At 41.2% G+C, this 27,558-nt stretch overlaps 2 protein-coding genes and 1 long non-coding RNA gene across 3 annotated transcripts in view; 2 read left to right on the top strand and 1 right to left on the bottom strand.

Annotated features, from left to right (window-relative positions):
- The window catches only part of LOC137323800 (glutaminase kidney isoform, mitochondrial-like), a 91,740-nt gene extending 85,072 nt beyond the window's left edge, over positions 1-6,668 (top strand). The window contains exons 15-19 of the mRNA XM_067987747.1: positions 1,201-1,262; positions 3,560-3,636; positions 3,734-3,797; positions 3,972-4,119; positions 4,970-6,668. Coding sequence (XP_067843848.1) covers positions 1,201-1,262; positions 3,560-3,636; positions 3,734-3,797; positions 3,972-4,119; positions 4,970-4,978 — 360 coding nt within the window. The 3' untranslated portion in view covers positions 4,979-6,668. The remainder of the gene's footprint in view (positions 1-1,200; positions 1,263-3,559; positions 3,637-3,733; positions 3,798-3,971; positions 4,120-4,969) is intronic.
- Positions 6,669-6,792: 124 nt separating this feature from the next.
- LOC137323803 (uncharacterized) overlaps positions 6,793-27,558 on the top strand; it is a 30,843-nt gene continuing 10,077 nt past the window's right edge. Inside the window, exon 1 of the long non-coding RNA XR_010963447.1 lies at positions 6,793-7,254. This is a non-coding gene — a long non-coding RNA (uncharacterized lncRNA). The remainder of the gene's footprint in view (positions 7,255-27,558) is intronic.
- LOC137323802 (signal transducer and activator of transcription 1-alpha/beta-like) overlaps positions 8,589-27,558 on the bottom strand; it is a 62,763-nt gene continuing 43,793 nt past the window's right edge. The window contains exons 23-24 of the mRNA XM_067987753.1: positions 25,627-25,729; positions 8,589-11,669 (exon numbers count right to left, since the gene is read on the bottom strand). Of these exons, the coding sequence (XP_067843854.1) occupies positions 11,646-11,669; positions 25,627-25,729 (127 nt within the window). The 3' untranslated portion in view covers positions 8,589-11,645. The remainder of the gene's footprint in view (positions 11,670-25,626; positions 25,730-27,558) is intronic.

Below are 27,558 nucleotides of genomic sequence, written 5' to 3' on the forward strand. Positions count from 1 at the left end.
TGTGCATTTATTTTGGTTTCTTATGGTTGTTAGTTTTGTTACAATACAATGATATTTGAAAAAATAGACAATAAGTCATAAAGTAGGGGGGTGGGAGTGGAAAATGAGTGAGAAAAAGACCAGTGTTACATATGGGCAGGGTGGGGACAGTTACTCAGATAAGAGTTCTGTACACGAATCCACGTAGCATAAGAAATAAAATACATGAACTAGAAGCACAAATTCAGCTTAAATGATATTATGTAGTAGCCATTACAGTGACCTGGCTACAACTTGAACATGATTGGGAGCTTAATATTCCAGGCTATAGGATCTTTAGAAAGGACCGAGAAATTGGGAAAGGAAGGGGAGTAGCAGTATTGATAAAAGATCCAATTACCACAATAGAAGGAAGGGATTTCAGTAAGGGTGATCGAGCAGTGGAAACACTATTAGTAGAGTTAAGGAACAGCAAAGGGTGCAAGACTCTGGTAGGAGTTGTCTACAGACCTGCTGATAGTATTGATGTAGTGGAGGTGTATAAATGCAGAGATTAGGGAAGTATGTAGCAAAAATAACATGGTTATCATGGGAGATTTTAATTTTCACATAGACTGGAAGAAGCAGAACAGCTCAAGTAGTAAAGGCAATTAATTTCTAGAATGTATTCGGGACGGTTTTCTAGAACAATAATGTTTAGAACTGACAAGAATAGGCCATACTGGATTTGGTGATGAATAATAAACCAGAATTAGTTAACAATCTGATGATAAGGGAGCATCTTGCAAATAGTGACCATAATATGATTGAATTTGAGATTAGGTTTGAGAGGGGGAAAGGAGAGTCACAAACTGAAGTTTTAAACTTAAGTAAGGCAAAGTTTGAAGGGATGAGAAATGAATTAACCGCAGTAAATGGAGGTGAGGTATGAATCAGCAGTGATCTCATTGCATGGCATACAAACTCGAGGGGGCGAATGACCTACTCTTCTTCCTAGGCTTCTAGACCCTCAAAGTTTAAAAATGTGAGAAAGTGACTATGGGATCGATTGGTTACTTTTTCCCCCAATAGTCTTTGATGTTTTTAATCGTGTCATATTCATACCTAGTTGTGGAAGGAAATATAAGTGATTGTCATGAATTCTAAAATACGGAATAAATGTTTCAAAGTAGCTATAAATCAAATCTGCCTTTTCTTGTGTCTTTTTCTAAACCTTTTAAGGTGAAGTCAGTGATCAACCTTCTCTTTGCTGCATATACTGGAGATGTGTCTGCACTCAGAAGGTAAGATTTTCCAAGAATGTTCTTGCATCATAAGTGAATCTACATGTCATGTTTAGCCGAGTGGAGATAGCACATGGACTTCTTGTGTGTGCAAATATTTTCATAGCATAATCTGGGTATTGGTGGGCTTTTGTCTGTTTGATAAAGGCAAAGATTCCAGACATTGTTTTCACTAACAATAATAGACAGGAAACCTGCAGACAATGCAAAAACCCACAAGTTCCATCCATAGCCGATGAATTCTACACACGTCCAGCTTTCCCTGTGTACATGGCAGTTCTTAACTGGGAATTTATGTAAAGAGCAGAAAAGTTTTTTAAGAAATTACTGACAGTTATCTTTATCATTACTCTTATCACATTAAAGTTATACGAGCTATTAGAAAACCCAATTTTTCATAACGCTAATCTTTGCATAGATCACTAAATGATGTAACCGCTAAGCAGCAGAACTGGAACAGAATTAAGTACTTTGGTCCACTGATTTTAGTGGATTAAAAGGGAGTAGAGAAGAGATTGAGTTTGATTTGCCACAGCAATAAATGCTAGCTCTAAGTAGCTGCAATGCAGTCTGCCTATTGAGATTACACATTATGAAGGATGTAAAATGTTTGCTGTGAATTTGGATGCCGTTTTAGGTATTGCGGCATTTGTCCAAGCATTTGTGAAAAAGATATTTTCATGAGCACCCTAAGGGGATACTTTTAGGTTTAATGAGCTGTTAATGTACTAAGCCATTATAAATCTTGACCTCTCCAGGACATTTTTTCAAAGTATCTGTTACTTGGCGAAGTCTTTGATTTATTGGTGCATCCAACTAAAAAAAAAATGGTTCATAAATGAAAGTGCTCATTGTAGGTCACGAATACTGTCATTTCCAGCTACTAATTTTCTGTACTGTCATTTTTATTAATGCTACATTATACTGTATTGTATTTACAAAAGATGCTGACATCCAGCAGCAATAGAAAGGGACAGCACCTTTTTGGATTTGCTGTATATTGTGTAAATAGGTTTTTTGATGACTAGTTTCTTCAAGGCTTCCTTCAAACTCAGTATTTGACCAGTAATTCTTAACTAAATGGAGGTTTTCGAGACTCAAAACATAGCCATCAAGAAAGCAACTTGCAGGATACTTAAAATGTGTCAGGGAGGAACACAATCCAACTTGTCACCACACCAACCTTTTTTTATTATTATAAGGAACTGATCAGGGACACACTGCGACTGATCCCATATAAATCTGATTCTAATGCAGGAGACTTAGCAATATCGTTTGCTGTTTACACTGCTAATTACAGATGTGGGTTGTGGTCCATTTCCTGCGATAAAGCAAGAAGTCTTGCCTCAAAAACTGCAGCATCGTATTGTAGGCGGTTGCGAATCAGATGTAAAACATAGCTGGCAATCTCACTTTAAACCAAGCTTTGAGTCTCCTGAAACTGACAGTAGTATTTTAACAATGGGCCTACTTCATAGAATCATAGAATGGTTTCAGCACAGAAGGCCATTCGGCCCATTGAGCCCATGCCAGCTCTTTTTAAGAGAAATCCAGTTAGTCCCATTGCCCTGCTCTTTCCCTGTAGCCCACTACTTTGCTGTAGTTTTTTAGATTCAATTATACTTCTAAAAATTCTTAAGACACACTAATGTCACTCAGCAGCTTGTACTCTTCTTGTACTTTAATGTGATAAAAATGGAGGATACACACAATAACAATGCATTGTCTCAGAGCAGTGGTAGTCAAAATACAGCCTGGAGGCCATTTGTGGTTCACCTTCTCTTGCCTGTGGCTAATAGCATACCTGCTACTCTGTGTTTGTGGGCTTGAATTCAGAGACTGCCAGTTCTGGATGGTGTGTGTTTATAAAAGATGCTTTTTTAAACAAAAAAAATTTACTTAAGTATGTGAAGTTGCTTTATGGTAGCTGCAACAAAAAAACTAGTGGCTATCTCTGTCTCATAAGGATACTGACATCAACTTGGTATTATTAGTTATTTCACATTAACCAAGCTATAACCATTATAATTGCCGTTATACCTTAAATAAATGGTTACCTGGAAAGGTGATCAGAACTTGATAGAATATGCAGGACGTGTCTCCTTTCTAGTTTAACAGCTTGTATTTTTGCATCTAGTTACACATAAAATCTATTAAAATATTAAATCTTCAAATTTAAAAAAAACTAATGGAGTCATTTAATAGTATATAAATAGAATGAAAAGACTTATCAATGTAAACATTACCTTAGATCTCATAAGAAATTGTGAAGAACAGTTACCTTTCTTTTGTTCCAGATTTGCTTTGTCTGCCATGGACATGGAGCAGAGGGACTATGACTCACGAACGGCACTGCATGTGGCAGCTGCTGAAGGTAAGATGTAACTTGGAGATAGCCTGCCTCTTTTATTACAGTAAGGAAAGCACTTGTTTTGTAGTTCAAACTGTAACGACTGTATTTTGATTTGTAGGCCACGTGGAGGTGGTTCACTTTTTGTTAGAAGCGTGCAAAGTAAATCCGTTCCCAAAAGACAGGTGAGTTAGACATAATCCAGTAGTATTTAATTTTAAATAGCCTGCTCAATCCCGTATAGTCTACAGAAATTCTTACTCTGATTGAATATAGTGCCTGTAAATAATTTGTTTTTTCAGACACTTCACCTGGAATGTATAGTTTAATTGGTACTGTAATATTTTTACTGATTGTAGGTGGGGCAACACACCAGTGGATGAGGCCATTCACTTTGGTCACCATGATATTGTAACAATTCTTCAGGATTATCAGAACCAGTATATGCCCACAGAGGACTCAAACAATGGAAAAGAAAAACACTCCCAGGAGAACCTAGACAGCATGGTATAGTTCTTCTATGTCCCTCTGTAATTTTGTTCTGAATTACCAAAACCAAACTGACGTTTGAGTAATGTTTGTAAAATAGTGTTGTATTTTTGGCAAGTAATTACTCTGGTGTTTTAGACTTGGAACTTTTTGATGTAGTCTAAGAAAATAATAGGTCTGGACAAAATAAAAAAGATTGTCAGTGTTCGGTTTGGGGCCTGAGACCTGACTCTGGAGCTTGATGTAATGCACTGAGTTCTCTGTGTATTAAAAAAGGCAGGACAATCTCAGTGCAACTTGTGAATTTTAGGGTTCTGTATGGCTTCTAATCGATATGAAATTGCCACGGAGTCCTGAATGATATGAGTAGTGGAAATCGCTTTAAATCAGTCAGGTACCTGGCCCATAAACACTAGAAAATGTCCAGCTTTAGAAAACTTATAAGGAAATTATATCTGTTGTCTGTAATTAACCTGTTGGAAACATTCCTGTAAAATGTGAATGAATATTATTGTGTCCAGTATTAGAATTTTGTCACAATGTTTTACAAAGAGGCTATTTTACCTGCATCTTTGAACAGCCTACTGTTCCAATTGTGTAAAAATGGAGCAATGAATTCACAAGGTTCATATTTGTTTACCAGTATCTGCTAAAACAAGTCCAGTATTAGTATCAGGACTGAGAACTATAAAAGTCCAGACTCTAGGTAAACGTTTCGTAAATATTAGGCCTGTGTTACTTGAGATGTACCGATTATTGTTCTTAAATTTTCCCATTTGTTATAGTCTTAACTTTTTTTTCTTGACATTCTTCAAAAGGTATTGTTTCATTGAGCACTGACTTATTCTTTTTCCCACTTCTTATTAAGGTCCACTAAACAGAAGAGTCTTCATGTTTCATTACTGTAAATGTTTGTAAGTAAATCTCAAAGGAATGCAAATGATTCAGCGACAAAAACATTGTACCATCCATCAGGTTCGCACAATACTTTTTCAGAAATATGAACACTTTCAAGGTTTTGCCTGAATTATTGGCAAGTTTAGAAGAAATAATATTGAAAAAACAATAACTGTTTGACAGATACAAAAATAGCTGTTATTAGGCACTTACTTGTTGGTTTGTAATCAGTCTTATTTATTCTTAATTGAAGTTTTGGTTGAAGTCATGATTTATGTCAGTGGTATTTTTAAATAATTTTAGTAAGTAACTAAACAGTATATTTTGATTTTGTCTTGTGTTGGAGTTGATCCAGTAGCTGGTAATTTATTTGAAAACTTGATAAGACTGTGAAAAAGACTACTGTACTTCAGAATCAAAAGCAGTTAAAATGTACAGAAACCGTCCCTTGATATCTTCAGGACAATCAAATTAGGTTGCTATTTGTAGTGATTAGGGTTTGAATACTGTATGCGGTTTAATTCATCAGGTAATGCTAATTGTCCTCTGCAATTTGAAAGCACAATTTTACACAGGTTTGCATGTTACACTCCTCTACATGTGATAACGGTGTAACCTAAGTTGCTTAGTTCAGCACATGGTACTGGTTTTTTGGAACTGGAGTTGAACTATTTTATGTTTTTGTTGAAAGTCTCTATTATACAGTACTTTAAAACATAAAGCACAGAACAAGAAAAGACACTTTCAGCCCATTAAGCCTGATTCATCCATAGACCATGTGCAGTGTACCTGATCATAGACTCCACCCTACTCATTTAATCTTCTGAAGCAATGCCCTGATCCCCAAAGATAATTGAGCAAAACCAGTATGTTTATCCATCCTCCTTTCCATAAGGGAACCTAGCCTGATTTTTCTTCTATTGAGGAACCTTGAAGGTGCGGCTCATAATGCTGGATAACTGTGTATTTGGAGCATGAAGTTTCCTAAGTGAAAATGCAGTTGGCTTCCAAATATTCTGAAATGTACCTGATTTACTGACCCATTTGCATTGTTAAAGTTCAAGAAAGCTTTCTGGTGCCGTATTTTGCATGAGTCATTTGTAATCCTGTAGGATGCCAGTTTGATACTGGCAATTAATGCATATTGTGTGTGCTAAAAGACCTGAACTGCCGAAGCTTGATGGTGCACTTGTTTGTGTATGTGCATGCTTAGGATCTTATTAGAAAGATATAGCATTTCAGTATATTTTTGTTGGTTTGAATTTGTTTTTTAAAAAAAATACATTTCTATCCATTGCTGTAATTGCAGAGTGTAGGAGTTGCTGCCCTGCAGTAATTATCTTTTCAATAATTGTACATGTCACTGGTATAGCTGTCAAAACAGCCTGCTCATACTTTAGTTTTGCTCAATGTGGGGCAGGACTGGCCTCTGCTTATATTTAAACCAGTACAGTCTGTGGCTGTAATTGTGTTTTTCAATATTGTGACATGTATGCCTTTCCAGGCGTGGCAGATTGATGGTGTTGAATGTATTTGCTAACAGCAATCTATTTTTCAGTGCATTGTTCTATATTTTCAATCTGAAATGTAACTAGCAATGCAAGGTATTTATTGAAAAGATATAGGCAAATCAGGTGTGTTAAATACAGAATAAATAAGATTCAGAAAAAGTTTTGTATTCCTTGTTTTTTCATGTATGTAAGATGTAGTGGTCATTTACAAAACAAGTTAGAACTGCCAAGCTGATGAAAAAAAGTATTTCCAAAAGGGACACATTTTTCCATAATCATTTATTTGCCAGTTATTGTTAATGGTCTTCCTGGGTAGAGTTGAAAGTTACAATCTGGAGTGCATCCTGTAGTAAAACTTGAGATTTTTTAAAACACACAACTCACATTCTTAGCTTCTCCTCAAAGCAATGACTCAGGCTGGGAGATGGTTCCACAGGTGCCTCCACTATCTTGCGCAAGTGGTCACTCTTCATATGTGAACCTAGACAGTGTCAGCAGGTTATTCTGCTGTGATTAGTTATCACGACTTGGAAACTTCGCTAATTTTCCTTTCTTTCCCTCCTCCCCCACTTAGCCACCAAGATGAATTGAAATAACCTTACCATAACTCTGGCTGACTTCCAACTCATTCACCAGAGTAGAATTGAGCCTGGGACTGTCATGGTGTGGTACTAAGGCATACAAGCCAAGAGGTGCATTTACTCACCAAGCTGATGAGCCTTTGATTTTCTCATTTCCAGACAAGGTAATATGATAATCACTGAGCACAAACCTCCACTTCTGGATTGTAAAATTTGAAGTGTGGGGTAGAGGAAATGCTGCAGATCTTAGACTACTTTCCATGATACAAACCAACGGTGGATAAAGATTTTGTTTTTAAAAAATCTAATCTTTGTTTTACTCCACGTGCCACAGGCTATCCAATGGGATGTAAAGAAAAAGCCATAGGAATGACTGTTCCATGAATTTTTATGGCTGTACTATCCCTTCACTATATAAGGGTACCATCTTATTTTCCTGCCATCTATTATGTTTGTTAGAAAATGCTAGAATATCACTTTATTGCTGTTTAAATTTTGAAACGATGGGAGTTTAAGTCTCTTTCTTCATCCTGGTGTGAAATTTTGCGCCCATTACAGTGACCCCTCTTTCATTATTGATGGTTTTACGTTGCCTCTGGTGCTTTCCCTTAACTTTGTCTCATGCAGGATTAGAAGAGTAAAACAAAAAAAGTGTGACTATTACATTTCATTGTGGTAGAGACTGCTAAAAAAATTTCAAACTAATCAGTCAGTTTCACCTTGATCATCTTTTACTTCTACATGAGACCTTCAATGAGGAGCTTGCTTTCAGCATCACTCTGAATTCTAAAACTGAAGTCTTCAAATACAGCTCAGCTAAAGTTGTTAATGCACTCAGGCAATACCATTTTTCTTTCTTCACTGGGTCTGGATAAGATGAGCAATATTACATCTTGATTGAATTCTATGCATTACAAACCTGGAGATCATCCACTGTATGTGTGCCAAGTACTAATATTCCAATGGCAGGTGCTGGCAGTACCATGGTAATGTGATCTGCTCTCTGAGCTATTCCATTTGCCATATTGCCAGACTGCATATATTTGGATTGCTAAAACCTTAGTGGCTGATTTGCCATCTAGTACAAAAAAACTGTTTGGAATTGCTGTAGTTCTTCATTCCACATTCCTCCACATACTGCTCAAGTAAACCTAATGAGCTTGATTCTGGGAAAATCATGTGCTAAGTATGAACATTTCATAATTGATTTTAGACAGCTGTTGCTACATGTGATAGTCTACTCCTGCGTCCTTTGAAGGTCAGGAGCTGTGCCAATTCCAGCTCATTATTTCCCCAGCTAAAGGATCATTGCTTTCTCGCATTTCACCTCCAGTCTCTGTCAGAGAGTCGGTTAGATTTGTCAAGAGTATCAAACCTCCTGTTAATTTACCCAATCATGCTGCCCAAGAGTTTATGGTGTCAATACTGGGCAATAATCCAAAAGGATATTTGAAATCACTTGTTTATAGTATTGAAAATGAAAACTCTGACACTAAGGATGCTTTATTGACTGATTTATTGAGTATATAAAGGCTGAGCTGCAGTAAACATAATGGCTCTTGTGGAAGAGGATAAAACACTCCTTCACATTTGAACCAGTAATGGTTTGTTGATTTTAAACTTACCTATTTGAGGCTTGTGACACATGCTGGGCCTCCCATGCAGTTGGTAGCTTATTAGAAAATCACCATTACACTGCCCATGATTTGTATCCATTAGTATCACCGCTCAGACAAGTGTAAGGCAATCAGTGCTTTTTGAATAAGTCACCTGGTGCTAGAAGCTCTGCCAGTGGCAGAGGCCCTCAGCAAGTACCGTCCTATCACTTTACAAACATTACTTCATGTTACTAACTACGCAAAATTCAGTACAAATGAAATAAGGCAACTAATGCAAGTCATTAATTTGCAGCAGAAATCAAGCCTTTTGCACACATGCTGCTTATGCTTCTTCAAATCACTGAGGAAAAAAATATAGAATGAAGAGGAACTTGTTATATTTGGAGATTATATATATAATATATATTTTAAAAAACAGTAACAATTTGCATTCATATCGTACTTTTAATAGAGGAAAACATCCCAAGTCGCTTCACAGGAGCGTAATCAGACAAAAATTGACACCAAGCCAAAGAGAGACATTATAAGACAGCTGATAAACGGTTAGGGTTTGCTGCTTGTAAGGAAGCAGTGACATAGGAACAGGAGTAGGCCATTCAGCCCCTCGTGCCTGCTCTGCCATTTGATAAGATCATGGCTGATCTGTAATCTAACTCCATATCCCTTAATACCTTTGGTTGCCAAAAAGCTATCTATCTCAGATTTAAATTTAGCAATTCAGCTATGAAAAACCCTGGTTAGACCGCACCTGGAGTACTGTGAGCAGTTCTGGGCACCGCACCTTCGGAAGGACATATTGGCCTCGGAGGGAGTGCAGTGTAGGTTTACTAGAATGATACCTGGACTTCAAGGGTTAAGTTATGAAGAGAGATTACACAAATTGGGGTTGTATTCTCTGGAGTTTCGAAGGTTATGGGGTGATCTGATCGAAGTTTAAGATATTAAGGGGAACAGATAGGGTGGATAGAGAGAAACTATTTCCGCTGGTTGGGGATTTTAGGAGTAGGGGGCACAGTCTAAAAATTAGAGCCAGACCTTTCAGGAGCGAGATTAGAAAACATTTCTACACAAAAGGGCGGTAGAAGTTTGGAACACTCTTCCGCAAATGGCAATTGATACTAGCTCAATTGCTAAATTTAAATGTGAGATAGATAGCTTTTTGGCAACCAAAGGTATTAAGGGATATGGGCCAAAGGCAGGTATATGGAGTTAGATCACAGATCAGCCATGATCTTATCAAATGGCGGCGCAGGCACGAGGGGCTGAATGGCCGACTCCTGTTCCTAGTATCAACAAGTACCTTAATGGCCCCTTCAGAGAATGCTGAAAAGCACGGAGGGAAGCTGTGGGCCTATCCAGGATGGAGTCAAGCCTGGGACAGCAGCAGGAAAGTAGCACGGTTGTGGAATAGGGAAGGGTTCAGGTAATAAAGTACCAGTGAAAGGAAGCATATGTGGGTAACAGGAAAGGCAGGATACAGGAGAGAAGTGCTCAGAGGAGTAGAGTAAAAAGGGAGATAGGAGTGGCAGCCAAAATGCACATGTGAATGGTCACTGAGGAAATTCAAGTTACGTCCTGGTTGTAAACTGAGAAAAAGGAGCAGACCAGAGTCCAAAGTCAAAGTCCATGGTGGAATGAAGTTGGCTTCCAGACAGGGTGCAGTCAGTTTACAGCATCGACAAACTCTGCTGGTTGGGTGGAGGGCAAGAGTCCAGGAGGGGTAGAGTACCAGTGCACACACTGCTAGAGGTTTTCCCATGAAAAGAGGCGTGGAGAACCAACCATGAGCCAGCATTAGGTCGATCCAGCAGAGGTGAGTAATGGCCTTGTACACTAACAGATCCAATAAAGCAGTACAGGGATGGGAAGCAGGTGGCAGTGGAGCAGAATGGGAACCAGATCAGAGCTAGCTCAGCATACAGTGAAAAATCCCAGCAAGAGGAGCAGGAAACAGTGGCAGGCTAGATACTAGAATGGAGATGACCAGTGAGAATACAGTCTTCGTAGAAAACAGCAGTGATGTTGGAAGTCACTAAGGTACAGAAGCAGCGGAGAAATGGACTTCGGCCCAAGGGAAGTGTATATCTGTGCATGACCCCCATTAGCAGTAAAATGAAGCTGAAACTCCAGCAGTGCATTAAAGTACAGTCAGCTCATCTGGTGGTGGTGGTGGGGGTGGTGGGGAAGAAAAGAAATGGCCTGCTGGCTAGAAAGTGTTAGTTACTTTGAAATGTGATGTGGTAAAGGAGCAGAGTCACAGCAGCTGAGCCTAACAATTTAGTCCAGTGGAGAGGCCATAGTCTTAATGGCAGAGGAATCCAAGAGTCTGGGAAAATCAAATCTGAGCAGAGTTCCAGCCATTGGTCTTTTTCACGACTCTCCAAGTGGGGGTGGAGTTGGCAGTGGGCTCTGCACAGATAACTTTAAACTAGCAGCTTGAATTTGTCGTTTGGGCTAAAATACATTCACTTATAGAGCATGGGGATATTAAGCAGTGGAAGAGAGGTGATTGTGGGAGAAAAGGCAAAGGATGGCATTGGATGACCAGGATAGAGTTGCAGAGGAGAACAGCTCAGTAAGGAGCTACCAGCCCAAGAGCAAACTTCAAATCTTGAACACAAGTAATTTGGTATGTTTACATTAAAAAGTAAAATAGTCACAATCTAATTAAACAGCCAAATTTAATGGTTATGATTAGCATGTCACAGTTCAGGCAAAAATCATACAAAAATTATGTAAGTTTTAAAAAAAATGTAACTAAAACATTACAAACAGGCAGTAACTGTTTTATCCTTTAAACAAACATCGATATTTATACCAAAAATGTCACTATTTACAATGCAACAGGATGAGTTTGACTTATGTACCAAACCAAGGCCTTGTTGTTTCTTGTAACATCAGATATTACGACAACTTGTAGAATCACAGGTTCTTGGTTAATTTGGATAGGCTGAGCACATCTGTTTTTTAAAAAAAAAGTTAGTAGATAAATTGAATTGGGTCACTGATTGTTAGCCTATAACACAAAGAAATTAAAAGATTTTCCATAAACTAACCATACAATAAATACTCTTTAAAAGCATTCTTGCAAAAATTCTCAATATGCCCTTCAACAATGGGTCTAGAATAGAACTGGTTCATCCATTAGCAAATTAGGTAGCAACTTTCCCTCCAAGTCCAAAGAAAGCAACATGGAGCTTGCAGCTTATAATACTTCATTTTACACCTCAGAATCCCATGCCACTACCAGGAGCCAAAAGCTTATTTACAAATGTCCCTCTCCTGCAACAGTCACCAGCAGTTGCCCAGTCACCAGATTCTCCCATCTAAACTACAGTAATCCAGCCTACCTAAACACCTATGCCTAGTGCAGTCCTACATTCCCAACTAAACACCAATGTTGCAGAAAGTATTCTACTACATATGCACCCTCGCAGGCTCATTTGAAACAACCATACTAATGCACAAGGATAAAGGATTCAATCTCATGTACTTCCTACAGGCCAGTTTCTCTGCTCAATAAAACAGCAGCCAAAATCCAGGCCTCTAGAGTGGACATGATGGCTTAGAAATTGGAAGCCAGTGGCAAACACGAACCGCTGTGCCGAAGCTGGTGAGCAAGAGCATCACATGGAACTCTTGCGTCATCAAGAAGTGAACAGGAATTTAAACAAAGCCAATTACTTAGATATGAGGGGCAAATTGGCTAAGGTAGATTGGGAAATTAGATTAAAAGGTAATGCAGTAGATAAGCAGTGGTAGACATTTAAAGAAATATTTTAAAATTCTCAATGATAAAAACTCCACAGGAAGAGTAATCCATCCGTGGCTAATTAAAGTAGTTAAGGATAGTATTAGATTAAAAGAAGAGGCCTATAATGTGAAGAAGAGTAGCAAGCCTGAGGGTTGTAGAAACCAATAAAGGATGAGCAAAAAATTGATAGAGGGAGAAAATAGAATGAGAGTAAACTAGCAAGAAATAATAGATTGTCAGAGTTTCTACAAAGTATGAAAAAGGGAAGAGTAGCAAAAGAAAATGTTAGTCCCTTAGAGGCTGAGATAGGAGAAATTATAAATGGGGAATAAGGAAATGGCAGACACATTAAACAGATATTTTGTATCTGACTTCACAGTAGAAGACACAAAAAGCATACCAAAAATAGTGGGGAACCAAGGGGTTAATGAGTGTGAGGAACTTAAGTAATTAATCAGTAGAGAAAAAATACTTGAGAAACTAATGGGACTAAAAGCTGACAAATCCCCTGGACCTGATGGCCTACATCCTAGGGTTCTAAAAGAGGTGGCTGCAGAGATAGTGGATGCATTGGTTGTGATCTTCCAAAATTCCATAGATTCTAGAACGATCCCAGCGGATTGGAAGGTAGCAAATGTAACACACTATTCAAGAAAGGAGGGAGAGAAAACAGGGAACTACAAGCAGAGGAAAATGCTGGAATCCATTAATAAGGAAGTGGTAACAAGGCACTTAGAAAATCATAATACAATTAGGCAGAGTTAACATGGTTTTAAGAAAAAGGGAAATAGTGTTTGACAAATCTATTCATGTTTTTTGAGGATGTAACAAGCAGGGTAGATAAAGAGGAACTGGTGGATGTAGTATATTTGGATTTCCAAAAGACATTTGATTAAGGTGCCACATAAAAGGTTGTTACACAAGATAAGGGCTCATGGGGTTGGGGTATATTATGGTAATATATTAGCACGGATAGACGATTGGTTAATGGACAGAAAAGAGTAGGATAAACAGGTCATTTTCAGGTTGGCAGGCTGTAACTAGTGGGGTGCCACAAGGATCAGTGCTTGGGCCTCAGCTAGTTACAATCTATATTAATGACTTAGATGAAGGGACCAAGTGTAATGTATCCAAATTTGCTGATATAAAACTAGGTGAGAAAGTAAGGAGGACAAAGTCTGCAAAGGGATATTGACAGATTAAATGAGTGGGCAAGAAGGTGGCAGATAGCATATAATGTGGGGAAATGTGAGGAAGAATAGAAAAACAGAATATTTTTTAAAATGTTGAGAAACTTAAATGTTGGTGTTCAGAGATTTGGGTGTCCTCGTACAAGAAACACAAAGTTAACATGCAGGTACAGCAAGCAATTAGGAAGGCAAATGGCACGTTGGCCTTTATTGCAAGGGGGTTACAGTACAAGAGTAAGGAAGTCTTGCTACAATCGTACAGGGCTTTGGTGAGACCACACCTTCGGTACTGCGCAGAGTTTTGGTCTCTTTACCTAAGGATGGATATACTTGCCTTAGAGGCAGTGCAACAAAGGTTCACTAGATTGATTCCTGGGATGAAAGGGTTATTCTATGAGACAAGATTGAATAGAATGGGCCTACACTCCCTGGAGTTTAAGAATGAGAGGTGATTTCATTGACACAGACGATTCTGCGGGAGCTTGACAGGATTGATGCTAAGAGGCTGTTTCCCCTGGCTGGAGAGTCTAGAACTAGGAGGCATAGTCTCAGGATAAGGGGTCGGCCATTTAAGACTGAGATGAGGAGGAATTTCTTCACTCTGGATTGTGAATCTTTGGAATTCTCTACCCTAAAAGGGCCATGGATGCAGAGTCATTGAGTATATTCAGTACTGAGATCCATAGATTTTTGGACTATAGGGGAATCAAGGGATATTGGGGTCGGGCAGGAAAGTGGAGCAGAGATCGAAGATCAGCCATGATTTTATTGAATGGCTGAGCAGGCTCGAGGGGACGTCTGGCCTACTCCTGTTCCTATTTCTTATGAACAGCATGCTGGGGATGCCACTTGCACTCAGGCAATGTGCCGGTTTCAAATAAGATGATCAACTGGCAGGGTCACCAGCCTCAGACCAACTGCAAGTCCGGGGTGGGGAAGGAGATTGGGACGGGGGTGAGCGGTGGCTGGCAGGAGCCCAGTTTTAATGTGGAGCCAGGAAGTGCTCACCTGCTTCTTCTGGCTGCACATTCATGTAAGTAATCTTTACTCACCTTTTTGGCAGTAGTCTGTAGCTGTCACCTTAAAAGACTGTTGGTTTGGCTGCTGTATGTCTGAAAACACTGACTGCAACACGCACGGCCCATGCTGCGGACAGTCCCAAACTAGTTTCAGAAAGGGGCCTGAAATGAAAGATTACAGGGTTCCCTAACCAATATGGCGTGCAGCAAATACCCAGCCTGGAATGAGTGTACGCACGCCCGCCCTACTGGTCCCTTTAGAGCCTGTTTCTAGCCTGAAAATCCAATTTCTAGGCTCATAGCTCCAAATTAGTCTACTCAAACCAAATGGGATATTGCCAGGATAGCCAAGCACTGGAGAACACCAGATAGCTAATTAACCATAGCATTAGCACCAGAATCCTTGCCCTTGCAGATGACACAAAACTTGGAAGTATAGTAAACAATGAGGAGGAAGTAATAGACTTCAAGAGGATATAGGCAGGCTGGTGGAATGGGCAGACACGTGGCAGATGAAATTTAACACAGGAGTGTGAAGTGATACATTTTGGTAGGAAGAATGAGGAGAGGCAGTATAAACTAAATGGTACAATTCTAAAGGAGGTTCAGAAACAGAGACCTCGGGGTATATGTACACAGGTCATTGAAGGTGGCAGGACAGATTGAGAAAGTGTTTAAGAAAGCATACGGGATCCTGGGCTTTATAAATAGAGGCATAGAGTACAAAAGTGAGGATGTTATGTTGAAGCTTTATAAAACACTGGTTCGGCCACAACTGGAGTATTGTGTCCCATTCCAGGCACCGCACTTTAGGAAGGATGTGATGGCCTTAGAAAGGGTGCAGAAAAGATTTACTGGAATGGTTCCAGGGATGAGGGACTTCAGTTATATGGATAGACTGGAAAAGATGGGATTTTTCTCCTTAGAGCAGAGAAGGTTGAGAGGTAATTTGATAGAAGTGTTCAAAATCACGACAGGTCTAGACAAAGTAAATAAAGAAACACTGTTCCCATTGGTGGAAGGGTCACAAACCAGAGGACACAGGTTTAAGGTGATTGGCAAAAGAACCAAAGGAGACATGAGGAAACACTTTTTAATGCAGCGAGTGGTTATGATCTGGAATGCACTGCTTGAAAGGGTGGTGAAAGCAGGGTCAATTGTGGCTTTCAAAAATGAATTAGTTAGGTACCTGAGGGAGAAAAATTTGCAGGGCTATGGGGAAAGAGCAGGGGCGTGGGACTAACTGGAATGCTCTTGGAGAGCCAGCGAGGCTCAATGGGTCGAATGGCCTCCTTCTGTGCCATAACCAGTCTATGATTCTATGGTGCGTGTTCTCAAGCCTAACCTTGGTGGTGGCAAATTATTGGAACAACTGAGGGACAGTATTAATCATCATTTAGAAAGGCACTGATTAATCAAGGACAGTCAGCATGGATTTGTTACGGGAAGGTCGTGTCTGACTAACTTGATTGAATTTTTTTTTTTGAGGCGGTAACAAGGAGGGTTGATGAGGGTAGTGCGTTTGATGTAGTCTACATGGATTTTGGCAAGGCCCTACATGGAAGACTGGTCAAAAAAGTAAAAGCCTATGGGATCCAAGGGTAAGTGGCAAATTGGATCCAAAATTGGCTCAGTGGCAGGAAGCAAAGGGTAGTGATTGGCGGGTGTTTGTGACTGGAAGGCTGTTTCCAGTGGGTTCCGCAGACCCCTACTTTTTGAGATATATATTAATGATTTGGACTTGTGTAGGAGGCATGATCAAGAAGTTTGCAGATGATACAAAAACTGGCCTCGTGGTTGACAGTGAGGAGGAAAGCTGTAGACTGTAGGAAGATATCAATGGACTGGTCAGATGGGCAGAAAAGTGACAAATGGAATTCAATCAATGGGAGGATACTGAGAAGTGTAGAGGAACAGAGGGACCTTGGAGTGCATGTCCACAGATCCCTGAAGGTAGCAGGACAGGTAGATAAGGTGGTTGAAAAGGCATACGGGATACTTTCCTTTATTAGCCAAGGCACAGAATATAAGAGCAGGGAGGTTATGATAGAACTGTATAAAACACTAGTTAGGCCACAGCTTGAGTTCTGCAAACAGTTCTAGTCACATAACAGGAAAGATGTGATTGCACCAGAGGGTACAGAGGAGATTTACGAGGATGTTGCCAGAACTGGAGAATTTTTGCTTTGAGGAAAGATTGGATGGGCTGGGGTTGTTTTTTTTGGAACAAAGGAGGCTATGGGGAGATTTAATTGAGGTATATAAAATTATGAGGGGCCTAGATAGAGTGAATAGGAAGGACCTATTTCCCTTAGCAGAGAGGTCAATAACCAGGGGACATAGATTAAAGTAATTGGTAGAAGGATTAGAGGGGAGCTGAGGAAAAAAATTTTACCCAGAGGGTGGTGGGTATCTGGAACTCACTGCATGAAAGGGTGGTAGAGACAGAAACCCTCATCATATTTAAAAAGTACATGGATATCTCCAATTCTGCCAAGGCCACAGGAGGATTAGGTTTTTTAAACCTAGGATGCAACTACTGAGCAGCCCAACTCAGGTATTACTGCTTGGAATACAGCCTCAGTGTAATTTACAACTGTGAATGAAGGCTGAAACCTACCGACCTACCTGTCTGGTCTGTGGAAGGTCTTTAAAGGACAGATTAGAGAGGGCAAGAGAGTGCCCCACAGTTGCATTACCAGTATTAACCCAGGAGGAGGCTTGTCCAAAATAAATTAATCAGCCCTTCACCAATGTGACACAACCAGCTCCCAGGTCCACTAACCACAAGTGGATTTAGAGCCTGACGTGAGAAGGGCATCAACAGACTTTGGTATCTCTTTCATAGGGGTATTTCTTTCTGTAATTAATGAATAAATTCTACCCCTATCAGCAGGATCCATTCAAGTACCTGCAAATTAAGTACTTGCTCCAGAATTACAGCGAGAGATAAACTGTCAGCATTCATGCTCAACCCTGAGCAGCGTTAGATTACTGTACAAAGATGCACAATTAGGTCACCAGTGTACCTGCCTGTAAATTCAATGTTAAGAATATGCAGTAGTAATGTATTAGTGTGAAAACCAGTGTACAATTTTCTATTTGTAAAAGAGATTCCAAGTTGAAACTTTTTTATACCTGGACAGTTAATTGTTAAATTTGGCAGTTTTACTGTTTCAACTTGGAATCTGTAATGCTCCCCCCACCCCCATTTTATAGAAACCAAACGTGAAGTGGCTATCAGCGAGCACCAGAAAAGATGTTTTAGAAGTCACTATGTGAACAGGGGTAGTCAGGCATGTTGCAGCCACAGGGGAATTGAATAGATTTATGTCCTATAAATTGCCAGAAATAACTCTGGACTACTATCACAGGGCATAGATGTAACCAGACAAGGTCATTACACAAGCTATTTACAAATGGTCCAGCCTGGGAAATGACAGGAAACTTCTAAATGCAACATGATGATAGATTGATCAATTCCAAACTTGGGGGGGGGGGGGGGGGGTTCACACACAGGGAAGGAGGATGAAGGTCAGAGTGAAAAAGACGTATGTGAGTTTTTTTTAAAAAAGTACTTCATTATTAAAAGTTGATGTTAAAAACTCAACTGAGGGTAATTTGAATATTTCAGCCATGTCAAAGCTGAGAGAGAGATCACACTTTCATTGACTAAAATAAAACTTTTACATGTCTGATAAAAGAAAACTTTTTAAAAAAATTTATTGCATCCCCCATTACAAAAAAGGTTCTCAAAGTTTGTAGTGGGTCCATAATGAGGAGAATGGCAAGGCCTGGGGTGATTACCTGTCCTGCATGAAAATACTAGGCCTCCGCTCAGTACTTCCTCAGAATGAGCAGACCAGGGTCAGGCGCTGATTATGTCAGGGAAGGATGCATCAATCTGTCCTAACACTCGGTGCTGTAACACACCAACACCAATCCATTGCACAAAAGGCCTCACAAAACAGGAATGTGCTTATCTTACAATTTTAGAACATCATCTGCAGTATTCTTGTTTGACCTACGATCAAGATTAAAGCCTCATGACACAAACAAGATAGAATGTAACCGTCATACGAGGCCACTGAGAGTCCATTTTTCTGTGAAAACTAAATAAGTTGCAGAATGTGATTCCAAAACAAAAGTCCTGACATGCAATGTACAAAGAATTAACTTCGGTCACCTTGAAGCAGTGGCCTTTAAGGCTGCTTTTCAGTGGGGGGGGGGGGGGGGGGAGAGAAAGAGGAGGGGAAAGAGAGAGGAGGTGGAGAAGGAGAAGCATCAGTGGGTGGGGGTTAAGTGGTCAGCTTTTTGGGGCCATGTCAGGATTTTTTTTAAAACTATTTGGCAGCTTTTTTCATGTTTTGTAGGTTTTCATGAATACTTCCCATTTTTAAATTTAGATTTCAAAAAAATAAAAAAAAAGGATACAATGGAGGTTTCTGTGATAGTAGGAGCAGGAGAAAGGCAATGCTTTAGTATTCAGTATAACACGAGGGAAGGAGAGGAACACGTTTAGTCAATGTGAATAGAATTGATCTTAGCCAGAGTCACTGTAAATGCTTAATTTCACTGGCAAAATCAGTATGTTTTTCTATTTCACTATTGATTCTTCATCCTATTGCCCTATTTTCCAACATACAAGATGCATAAAAACATTTTACTTTCAACATTAAGTCCATTTCACTTGATAAGGGAACAGTATACTGCAGTGGGCTAGAGACTGGTCTTTCAACTCAGATCTAGGTTCAAGTCATATCCAGGGCAGACTGATAGGCTCTTCTGTCTGTAAGGGGGCCCATATGAAATGACTTTGTAAATGTCAGTCGAGTTTTTGGTGGTCACAGACCTATAGCACAAAGCTATCCCCAGTTGGCAATCTCAAAGGGGCAACAGGTGGCGGATACAGGAAATGGAAGAAATATCACCAGTTAAGTAGGGGGTGCTTGGAAGTTAGGGCAGAAGTATGTTGTTCTGCATCTGACTGTGCTATATCCAATGTGGTGAGTACTTTGTGCCTCAGCACTAGCATCCAAAAAAATAATCCTGAAGATGGTTGCTTACAACAGGTCATTCTCTGTCTTTCTCTTCCTTTCGGATGTTTCTCTCTCTCTCTGTCCGTCTGTCTTTTGTTCTGGCCGTTTGTGTATTCGGTGGTCCTGTAGGTAACATCTCTCTGTCTGAACACTTTGATTGCCTTGACAACAGGCAGTTGGAAAGATTATCTGTAATCACTAGGTATTGTTCTCGGACTATAAATGCGGCAACCTTCCATGGAATCCGATTCCCACACTCACCTGACGAAGGAGAAAGCCTCCGAAAGCTTGTGATTTTCAATTTTTTTTTTCCGTTCACGGGATGTGGGCGTCGCTGGCGAGGCCAGCATTTATTGCCCATCCCTAATTGCCCTCGAGAAGGTGGTGGTGAGCCGCCTTCTTGAACCGCTGCAGTCCGTGTGGTGACGGTTCTCCCACAGTGCTGTTAGGAAGGGAGTTCCAGGATTTTGACCCAGCGACAATGAAGGAACGGCGATATATTTCCAAGTCGGGATGGTGTGTGACTTGGAGGGGAACGTGCAGGTGGTGTTGTTCCCATGCGCCTGCTGCTCTTGTCCTTCTAGGTGGTAGAGGTCGCGGGTTTGGGAGGTGCTGTCGAAGAAGCCTTGGTGAGTTGCTGCAGTGTATCCTGTGGATGGTGCACACTGCAGCCACAGTGCGCCGGTGGTGAAGGGAGTGAATGTTTAGGGTGGTGGATGGGGTGCCAATCAAGCGGGCTGCTTTATCTTGGATGGTGTCGAGCTTCTTGAGTGTTGTTGGAGCTGCATTCATCCAGGCAAGTGGAGAGTATTCCATCACACTCCTGACTTGTGCCTTGTAGATGGTGGAAAGGCTTTGGGGAGTCAGGAGGTGAGTCACTCACCGCAGAATACCCAGCCTCTGACCTGCTCTCGTAGCCACAGTATTTATATGGCTGGTCCAGTTAAGTTTCTGGTCAATGGTGACCCCCAGGATGTTGATGGTGGGGGATTCGGCGATGGTAATGCCGTTGAATGTCAAGGGGAGGTAGTTAGACACTCTCTTGTTGGAGATGGTCATTGCCTGGCACTTACCTGGCGCGAATGTTACTTGCCACTTATGAGCCCAAGCCTGGATGTTGTCCAGGTCTTGCAGCATGCGGGCTCGGACTGCTTCATTATCTGAGGGGTTGCGAATGGAACTGAACACTGTGCAGTCATCAGCGAACATCCCCATTTCTGACCTTATGATGGAGGGAAGGTCATTGATGAAGCAGCTGAAGATGGTTGGGCCTAGGATACTGCCCTGAGGAACTCCTGCAGCAATGCCCTGGGGCTGAGATGATTGGCCTCCAACAACCACTACCATCTTCCTTTGTGCTAGGTATGACTCCAGCCACTGGAGAGTTTTCCCCCCGATTCCCATTGACTTCAATTTTACTAGGGCTCCTTGGTGCCACACTCGGTCAAATGCTGCCTTGATGTCAAGGGCAGTCACTCTCACCTCACCTCTGGAATTCAGCTGTTTTGTCCATGTTTGGACCAAGGCTGTAATGAGGTCTGGAGCCGAGTGGTCCTGGCGGAACCCAAACTGAGCATCGGTGAGCAGGTTATTGGTGAGTAAGTGCCGCTTGATGGCACTGTCGATGACACCTTCCATCACTTTGCTGATGATTGAGAGTAGACTGATGGGGCGGTAATTGGCCGGATTGGATTTGTCCTGCTTTTTGTGGACAGGACATACCTGGGCAATTTTCCACGTTGTCGGGTAGATGCCAGTGTTGTAGCTGTACTGGAACAGCTTGGCTGGAGGCGCAGCTAGTTCTGGAGCACAAGACTTCAGCACTACAGCTGGGATGTTGTCAGGGCCCATAGCCTTTGCTGTGCACTCAGCCGTTTCTTGATATCACGTAGAGTGAATCGAATTGGCCGAAGACTGGCTTCCGTGATGGTGGGGATATCAGGAGAAGGCTGAGATGGATCATCCACTCGGCACTTCTGGCTGAAGATGGTTGCAAACGCTTCAGCCTTGTCTTTTGCACTCACGTGCTGGACTCCGCCATCATTGAGAATGGGGATGTTTACAGAGCCTCCTCCTCCCGTTAGTTGTTTAATTGTCCACCACCATTCATGACTGGATGTGGCAGGACTGCAGAGCTTTGATCTGATCAGTTGGTTGTGGAATCGCTTAGCTCTGTCTATAGCATGTTGCTTCCGCTGTTTTGCATGCATGTAGTCCTGAGTTGTAGCTTCACCAGGTTGGCACCTCATTTTTAAGTACGCCTGGTGCTGCCTGGTGCTGCTCTTCTACACTCCTCATTGAACCAGGGTTGATCCCCTGGCTTGTTGGTAATGGTAGAGTGAGGAATATGCCAGGCCATGAGGTTACAGATTGTGGTGGAATACAATTCTGCTGCTGCTGATGGCCCACAGTGCCTCATGGATGCCCAGTTTTGAGCTGCTAGATCCATTCTGAATCTATCCCATTTAGCACAGTGGTAGTGCCACACAACACGTTGGATGGTGTCCTCAGTGCGAAGACGGGACTTCATCTCCACGAGGACTGTGCGGTGGTCACTCCTACCAATACTGTCATGGACAGATGCATTTGCGACAGGTAGATTGGTGAGGACGAGGTCAAGCAAGTTTTTCCCTCGTGTTGGTTCGCTCACCACCTGCCGCAGGCCCAGTCTAGCAACTATGTCCTTCAGGACTCGGCCAGCTGTGGTGCTACCGAGCCACTCTTGGTGATGGACATTGAAGTCCCCCACCCAGAGTACATTTTGTGCCCTTGCTACCCTCAGTGCTTCCTCCAAGTGGTGCTCAACATGGAGGAGGACTGATTCATCAGCTGAGGGAGGACGGTAGGTGGTAATCAGCAGGAGGTTTCCGTGCCCATGTTTGACCTGATGCCATGAGATTTCATGGGGTCCAGAGTCAATGTTGAGGACTCCCAGGGCCACTCCCTCCTGACTGTATATCACTGTACCGCCACCTCTGGTGGGTCTGTCCTGCTGGTGCGACAGGACATACCCAGGGATGGTGATGGAAGAGTCTGGGACGTTGGCTGAAAGATATGATTCTGTAAGTATGGCTATGTCAGCTCTCCCAATTTTGGCACAAGTCCCCAGATGTTAGTAAGGAGGACCTTGCAGGGTCGACTGTTGTTGTGTCCGGTGCCTCGTGGTCCGATGCCGGTTTTATTCTTATGACTTTTCGTAGCGAGATTTTACAACTGAGTGGCTTGCTCGGCCATTTCAGAGGGCAATTAAGAATCAACCACATTGCTGTGGGTCTGGAGTCACATCTCGGCCAGACCAGGTAAGGACGGCAGGTTTCCTTCCCTAAAGGGCATTAGTGAACCAGATGGGTTTTTACGACAATCCGGTAGTTTCATAGCCATCATTACTGATACTAGTATTTTAATTCCAGATTTTTATTTAATTGAATTTAAATTCGCCAGCTGCCGTGGCGGGATTTGAACTCATGACTCTGGATTTTAGTCCAGGCCTCTGGATTACCAGCCCAGTAACATAACCACTATGCTACCGTACCCTTCAAATAAAACAGTTGGACTATAACCTGGTGTTGTAAGATTCCTTACATTATATGGAAATGACCTTTATCTAGTTTCTAGTGGGCATAGAGGCCTGTGCTGTTCCTCATTGGCAATCTCACTTAAGACTACAGGAAGGATAGTGTGGGAAGTCACATTGCTGCAGCTCTGAGGTCCAGAGTTAGGACTAATTAGAAGCATTTTCAAACTTTTCTGTTTGGGGAAGACCCCTGAAAATACTGACAACCCCAGTAACCCATAAGCCTAGCTTCTAAAAAAAACAGTATCAGGTACCCAAAAGAAAATAATGCCATAATTTGCAGAAGTGATGTTTCTAATAAAACAAAAAATTCTGAATTTTGGGAAGATGGACAAAAATCTAATGACAATGGTATCCCTTTATGGGCTTTTTTTGAAAACCTAAATTGACGAGAGATTTACACTGTATACAATGAGTCATTGGATATCTGAAATGGAAAGTGTTCTGTTCCCATTACTAACATCTGTTGATGAGCACAAAGTTCACAAAAGGTTACAACTTCAAACTACCTACCAATGAAACCATTGACTGGGACTAATCAGTGAGACTGTTTCTTGATTCAGTCAAATTCACTGCTCAAAATGAACTGGATTTATGAATGTAAAAGTTAACAAATTGGTGGAAAGTTAACAATGATATTAAAAAAGGTGAAATCCCATGAAAGAAAATAAGCTGAATTTCTGGATGTTGCCTTATTTGGCAATACAGTAATACCTTGTTTAAATTTCTACCAAACTCCATAGGAATACAGAATGAATTGAACAAAATATGTAAGTGGACAGAACAATGGCAGATGAAATGTAATGCCGACAAATGCAAGTACTGCATATCACAAGAAAACAATAGGTAACAAATGCACGCATTCCATGAAGAGTGTTGAAATAGCTAAGAACATAAGAAATAGGAGCAGGAGTAGGCCAATCGGCCCCTCGAGCCTGCTCCGCCATTCAATAAGATCATGGCTGATCTGATCCTAACCTCAAATCTAAATTCATGTCCAATTTCCTGCCCGCTCCCCGTAACCCCTAATTCCCTTTACTTCGAGGAAACAGTCTATTTCTGTTTTAAATTTATTTAATGATGTAGCTTCCACAGCTTCCTGGGGCAGCAAATTCCACAGACCTACCACCCTCTGAGTGAAGAAGTTTCTCCTCATCTCAGTTTTGAAAGAGCAGCCCCTTATTCTAAGATTATGCCCCCTAGTTCTTGTCTCACCCATCCTTGGGAACATCCTTACCGCATCCACCCGATCAAGCTCCTTCACAATCTTCTATGTTTCAATAAGATCGCCTCTCATTCTTCTGAACTCCAATGAGTAGAGTCCCAATCTACTCAACCTCTCCTCATATGTCCGCCCCCTCATCCCCGGGATTAACCGATGAAGCTAGAGAGAACTAAGAGTCTTAGTAGACTCAGTACTTAACATGTCCAACTAATGTAAAGCAGCAATCAACAAAGGCAACAGAACGTTGAACTATAATAACTGTTGAATACAATCAGAGGATGTGCTGGTCAGACTGCACCTTAAATACTGTGTCCAGTTCTGATCCCAAGAAACCAGGGAGATATTCAAGCACTGGAGGCAGTGCAGAGAGGAGCCAGGAGGCTGATCCATAGGTGTCAGGGGTCAGAGTTATGAATATTGAAGAGCTTGGGCTTTTCAGCCTAGTAAAGGAGGCTGTTAAGAGGTGATCTTATTGAAGTATGAAAGATTGTTACGAGAATGGAAAAAGTATACCTGGATTACTACTTTACATTGCAGGAACAGAACATAAGAACAAAGGCTACTTTTAGGACTGTAATCAGGAAATTCTTCACAAAGCAATCAATGTGTGGAATACACTTCTTGATAAAGTAATGGTGACATTAATCCTGGAATCATACAAGAAGCAATTAGATGCTACAATGGTGGGGAGTGGGGGGACTTTAGGATCTTTCTGTTTAGGTGAATACAAATGAGAAAGGGCATTTGGCCCATCTTAAATTATCTTGTAATATAGATAAGAGAAAACAGTTATTCAGCCAATCGTGCAAGATCTTGCACTAGCAATTCTTCATTTCCATCTGCCCATGTATATGCTAATTAAACTAACTCATGAAGGCCACAGGCATAAACTATGTATTGAGTACATGCATCAATTTGTAGACATAATTCTGCTAGTGTTCTTTTGCAATGTTTACTGTATTATTATTTTAATGGTGAATGACTATTAACCAAATTCTGACATTAAAGTACTCACACTAGTCATGGAGTACACTATTGCATTCATAATAATGTGCTTTGTGAACAAGTCTGATTACAGTTGGTATTAAATACAATTCACAAGAACCATGACCTTACCACTGTGTCAATTTCTGATGGACTTAGGTGTCGCTCCAATTCACCAAAATCCTCTGGGGACATAGGTAGAAGATTTTCTGTTGATAGCAGTCTAGAGGGGTGACTGAAAGAAACAATATACAAATCATTTTTATTCAAAAGGCATATTAAGAGGAAGGGAAGGAAGGACTCGCATTTATGTAGCGTCTTTCACAACCTCAAGACGTTCCAACACACTACAGCCAACAAAGTACTTGTTTGAAGTGTAGTCACTGTTGTAATGTATGGAAACGCAGCAGCTAATTTGTGCACAGCGAGGTCCCACAAACAGCAATAAGATAAATGACCAGATAATCTGTTTTAGTGATTTTTTTGAGGAATAAATATTGGCCAGGACACCGGGGAGAACTCCTAACACTTCTTCGAAAGGTGCCATGGGATCTTTTACATCCACCCAAGGCGGCCTTGGTTTAACATCTCATCTGAAAGATGCCAGCTCCAACAGTACAGCACTCCCTCAGTATCGAACTGAGTGTCAGCCTAGATTACGTGCTCAAGTTTCTGGAGTGGGGCTCAAACCCACGACCTACTGACTCAGAGGCAAGAGTGCACTTAATCACAGCTAAATGTACAGAAATACATTTAAGTTGTAAGGTCACAGTTTCTATTCAAGTGTGCATTAAATGTTGCTGCTATAAATTTCACAATTTGAATCTATTGAATTCAAAAATCTAAAAGTAACAAAGCAGTTACTGTATATAATTACAGCCAATATGGGATTTTTTCTTTTTTAAAAAAAGGTAACATTTTCTTAAATGTTAATGTGATCTCTACTTCAATCACTAATTCTGGTAGTGTATACCACAGCCTCAAAACTCTAAAGGTTTCTCCTGCGCTGTCCTAAATCTCACACGTAATGATAATCAGTAATTGGCCAGCATATCACAGTCGCAGTGACTAGCTACAAAAAGAATAAAGAGAAACATGAAAACAATTTGGACAGACTACAACATTGTATGTATGAATGCCAGACATATTTGGTGGGGAACAGGACTCATCCTGACTCTGTCCTCATCTGACATTCACACAGTGCACCTACTAGCAGAAGTCACTGAATAGTAATTGGGAGCAAGAACCCTTACTAATTTTTCCCTCCATGCCCATGGACATAATAGCCAATGTAGCATTCCTACCCCAGATCTGCTAACTGGCACAGTGTGAGGATTAATCATAGGATCCTTCTAATCTTCATAACTCAATGCCATCCCATGTAGTACATTTACCCACTGACCCATTAGGAAGCTAGTGCATCTAGGTCCCAACAGACTGAACATACTCCAAGTCTAGTTGGTATTTTTGCTTTTCCCCTTTCTACACCAATTTCCCTCCAGGTGTTGATTCCTTGCTGGGCTATAATTCCACACGCACCCAGCCTCCCTACTCCATTGGTCATACGTCACAAATACTGGGAAACTATAGTACCTCGGAGGGCATTGCAGCAGAGACACGCACACGCACAATTTTTAACCAGTTGAGTTACTGGAGATCCTAATAATTATCATCAATATCCTCTTGAATTCAAATCAATGGGGGGGAAAAGAAAAGTGAATACTTTATACTAAACTATCACTTGCTGCGTCCTTAATATTCTTAAAATCACAGGCACACAGAAAATACCCTAGTTCTGACTGACATTTACTTGTAGCGGGGCAGATCCAACTCTGAATATACAGCACTGTATAAAAAGCTAAGAGACAACGGGCCCCATATTAGGAGGGCGGGGGGGGGGGGGGGGGGGGCGGGTGTCGAATGGAAGCATGGGTAACGCGCCCGGTGAAACTGGGGTGCTCCGCATGGAATCACAGGCTAATTGGATCCACTTACCTGTGCTTCCGGGTTTCGCGCTGGTATGCTGCACAGCGGGCGGACTGCGCATGCGCAGCATAGACTGTC

This window comes from Heptranchias perlo, chromosome 7 (genome assembly GCF_035084215.1).
Source record: "Heptranchias perlo isolate sHepPer1 chromosome 7, sHepPer1.hap1, whole genome shotgun sequence".
In the NCBI taxonomy this organism is placed as follows: domain Eukaryota; kingdom Metazoa; phylum Chordata; class Chondrichthyes; order Hexanchiformes; family Hexanchidae; genus Heptranchias; species Heptranchias perlo.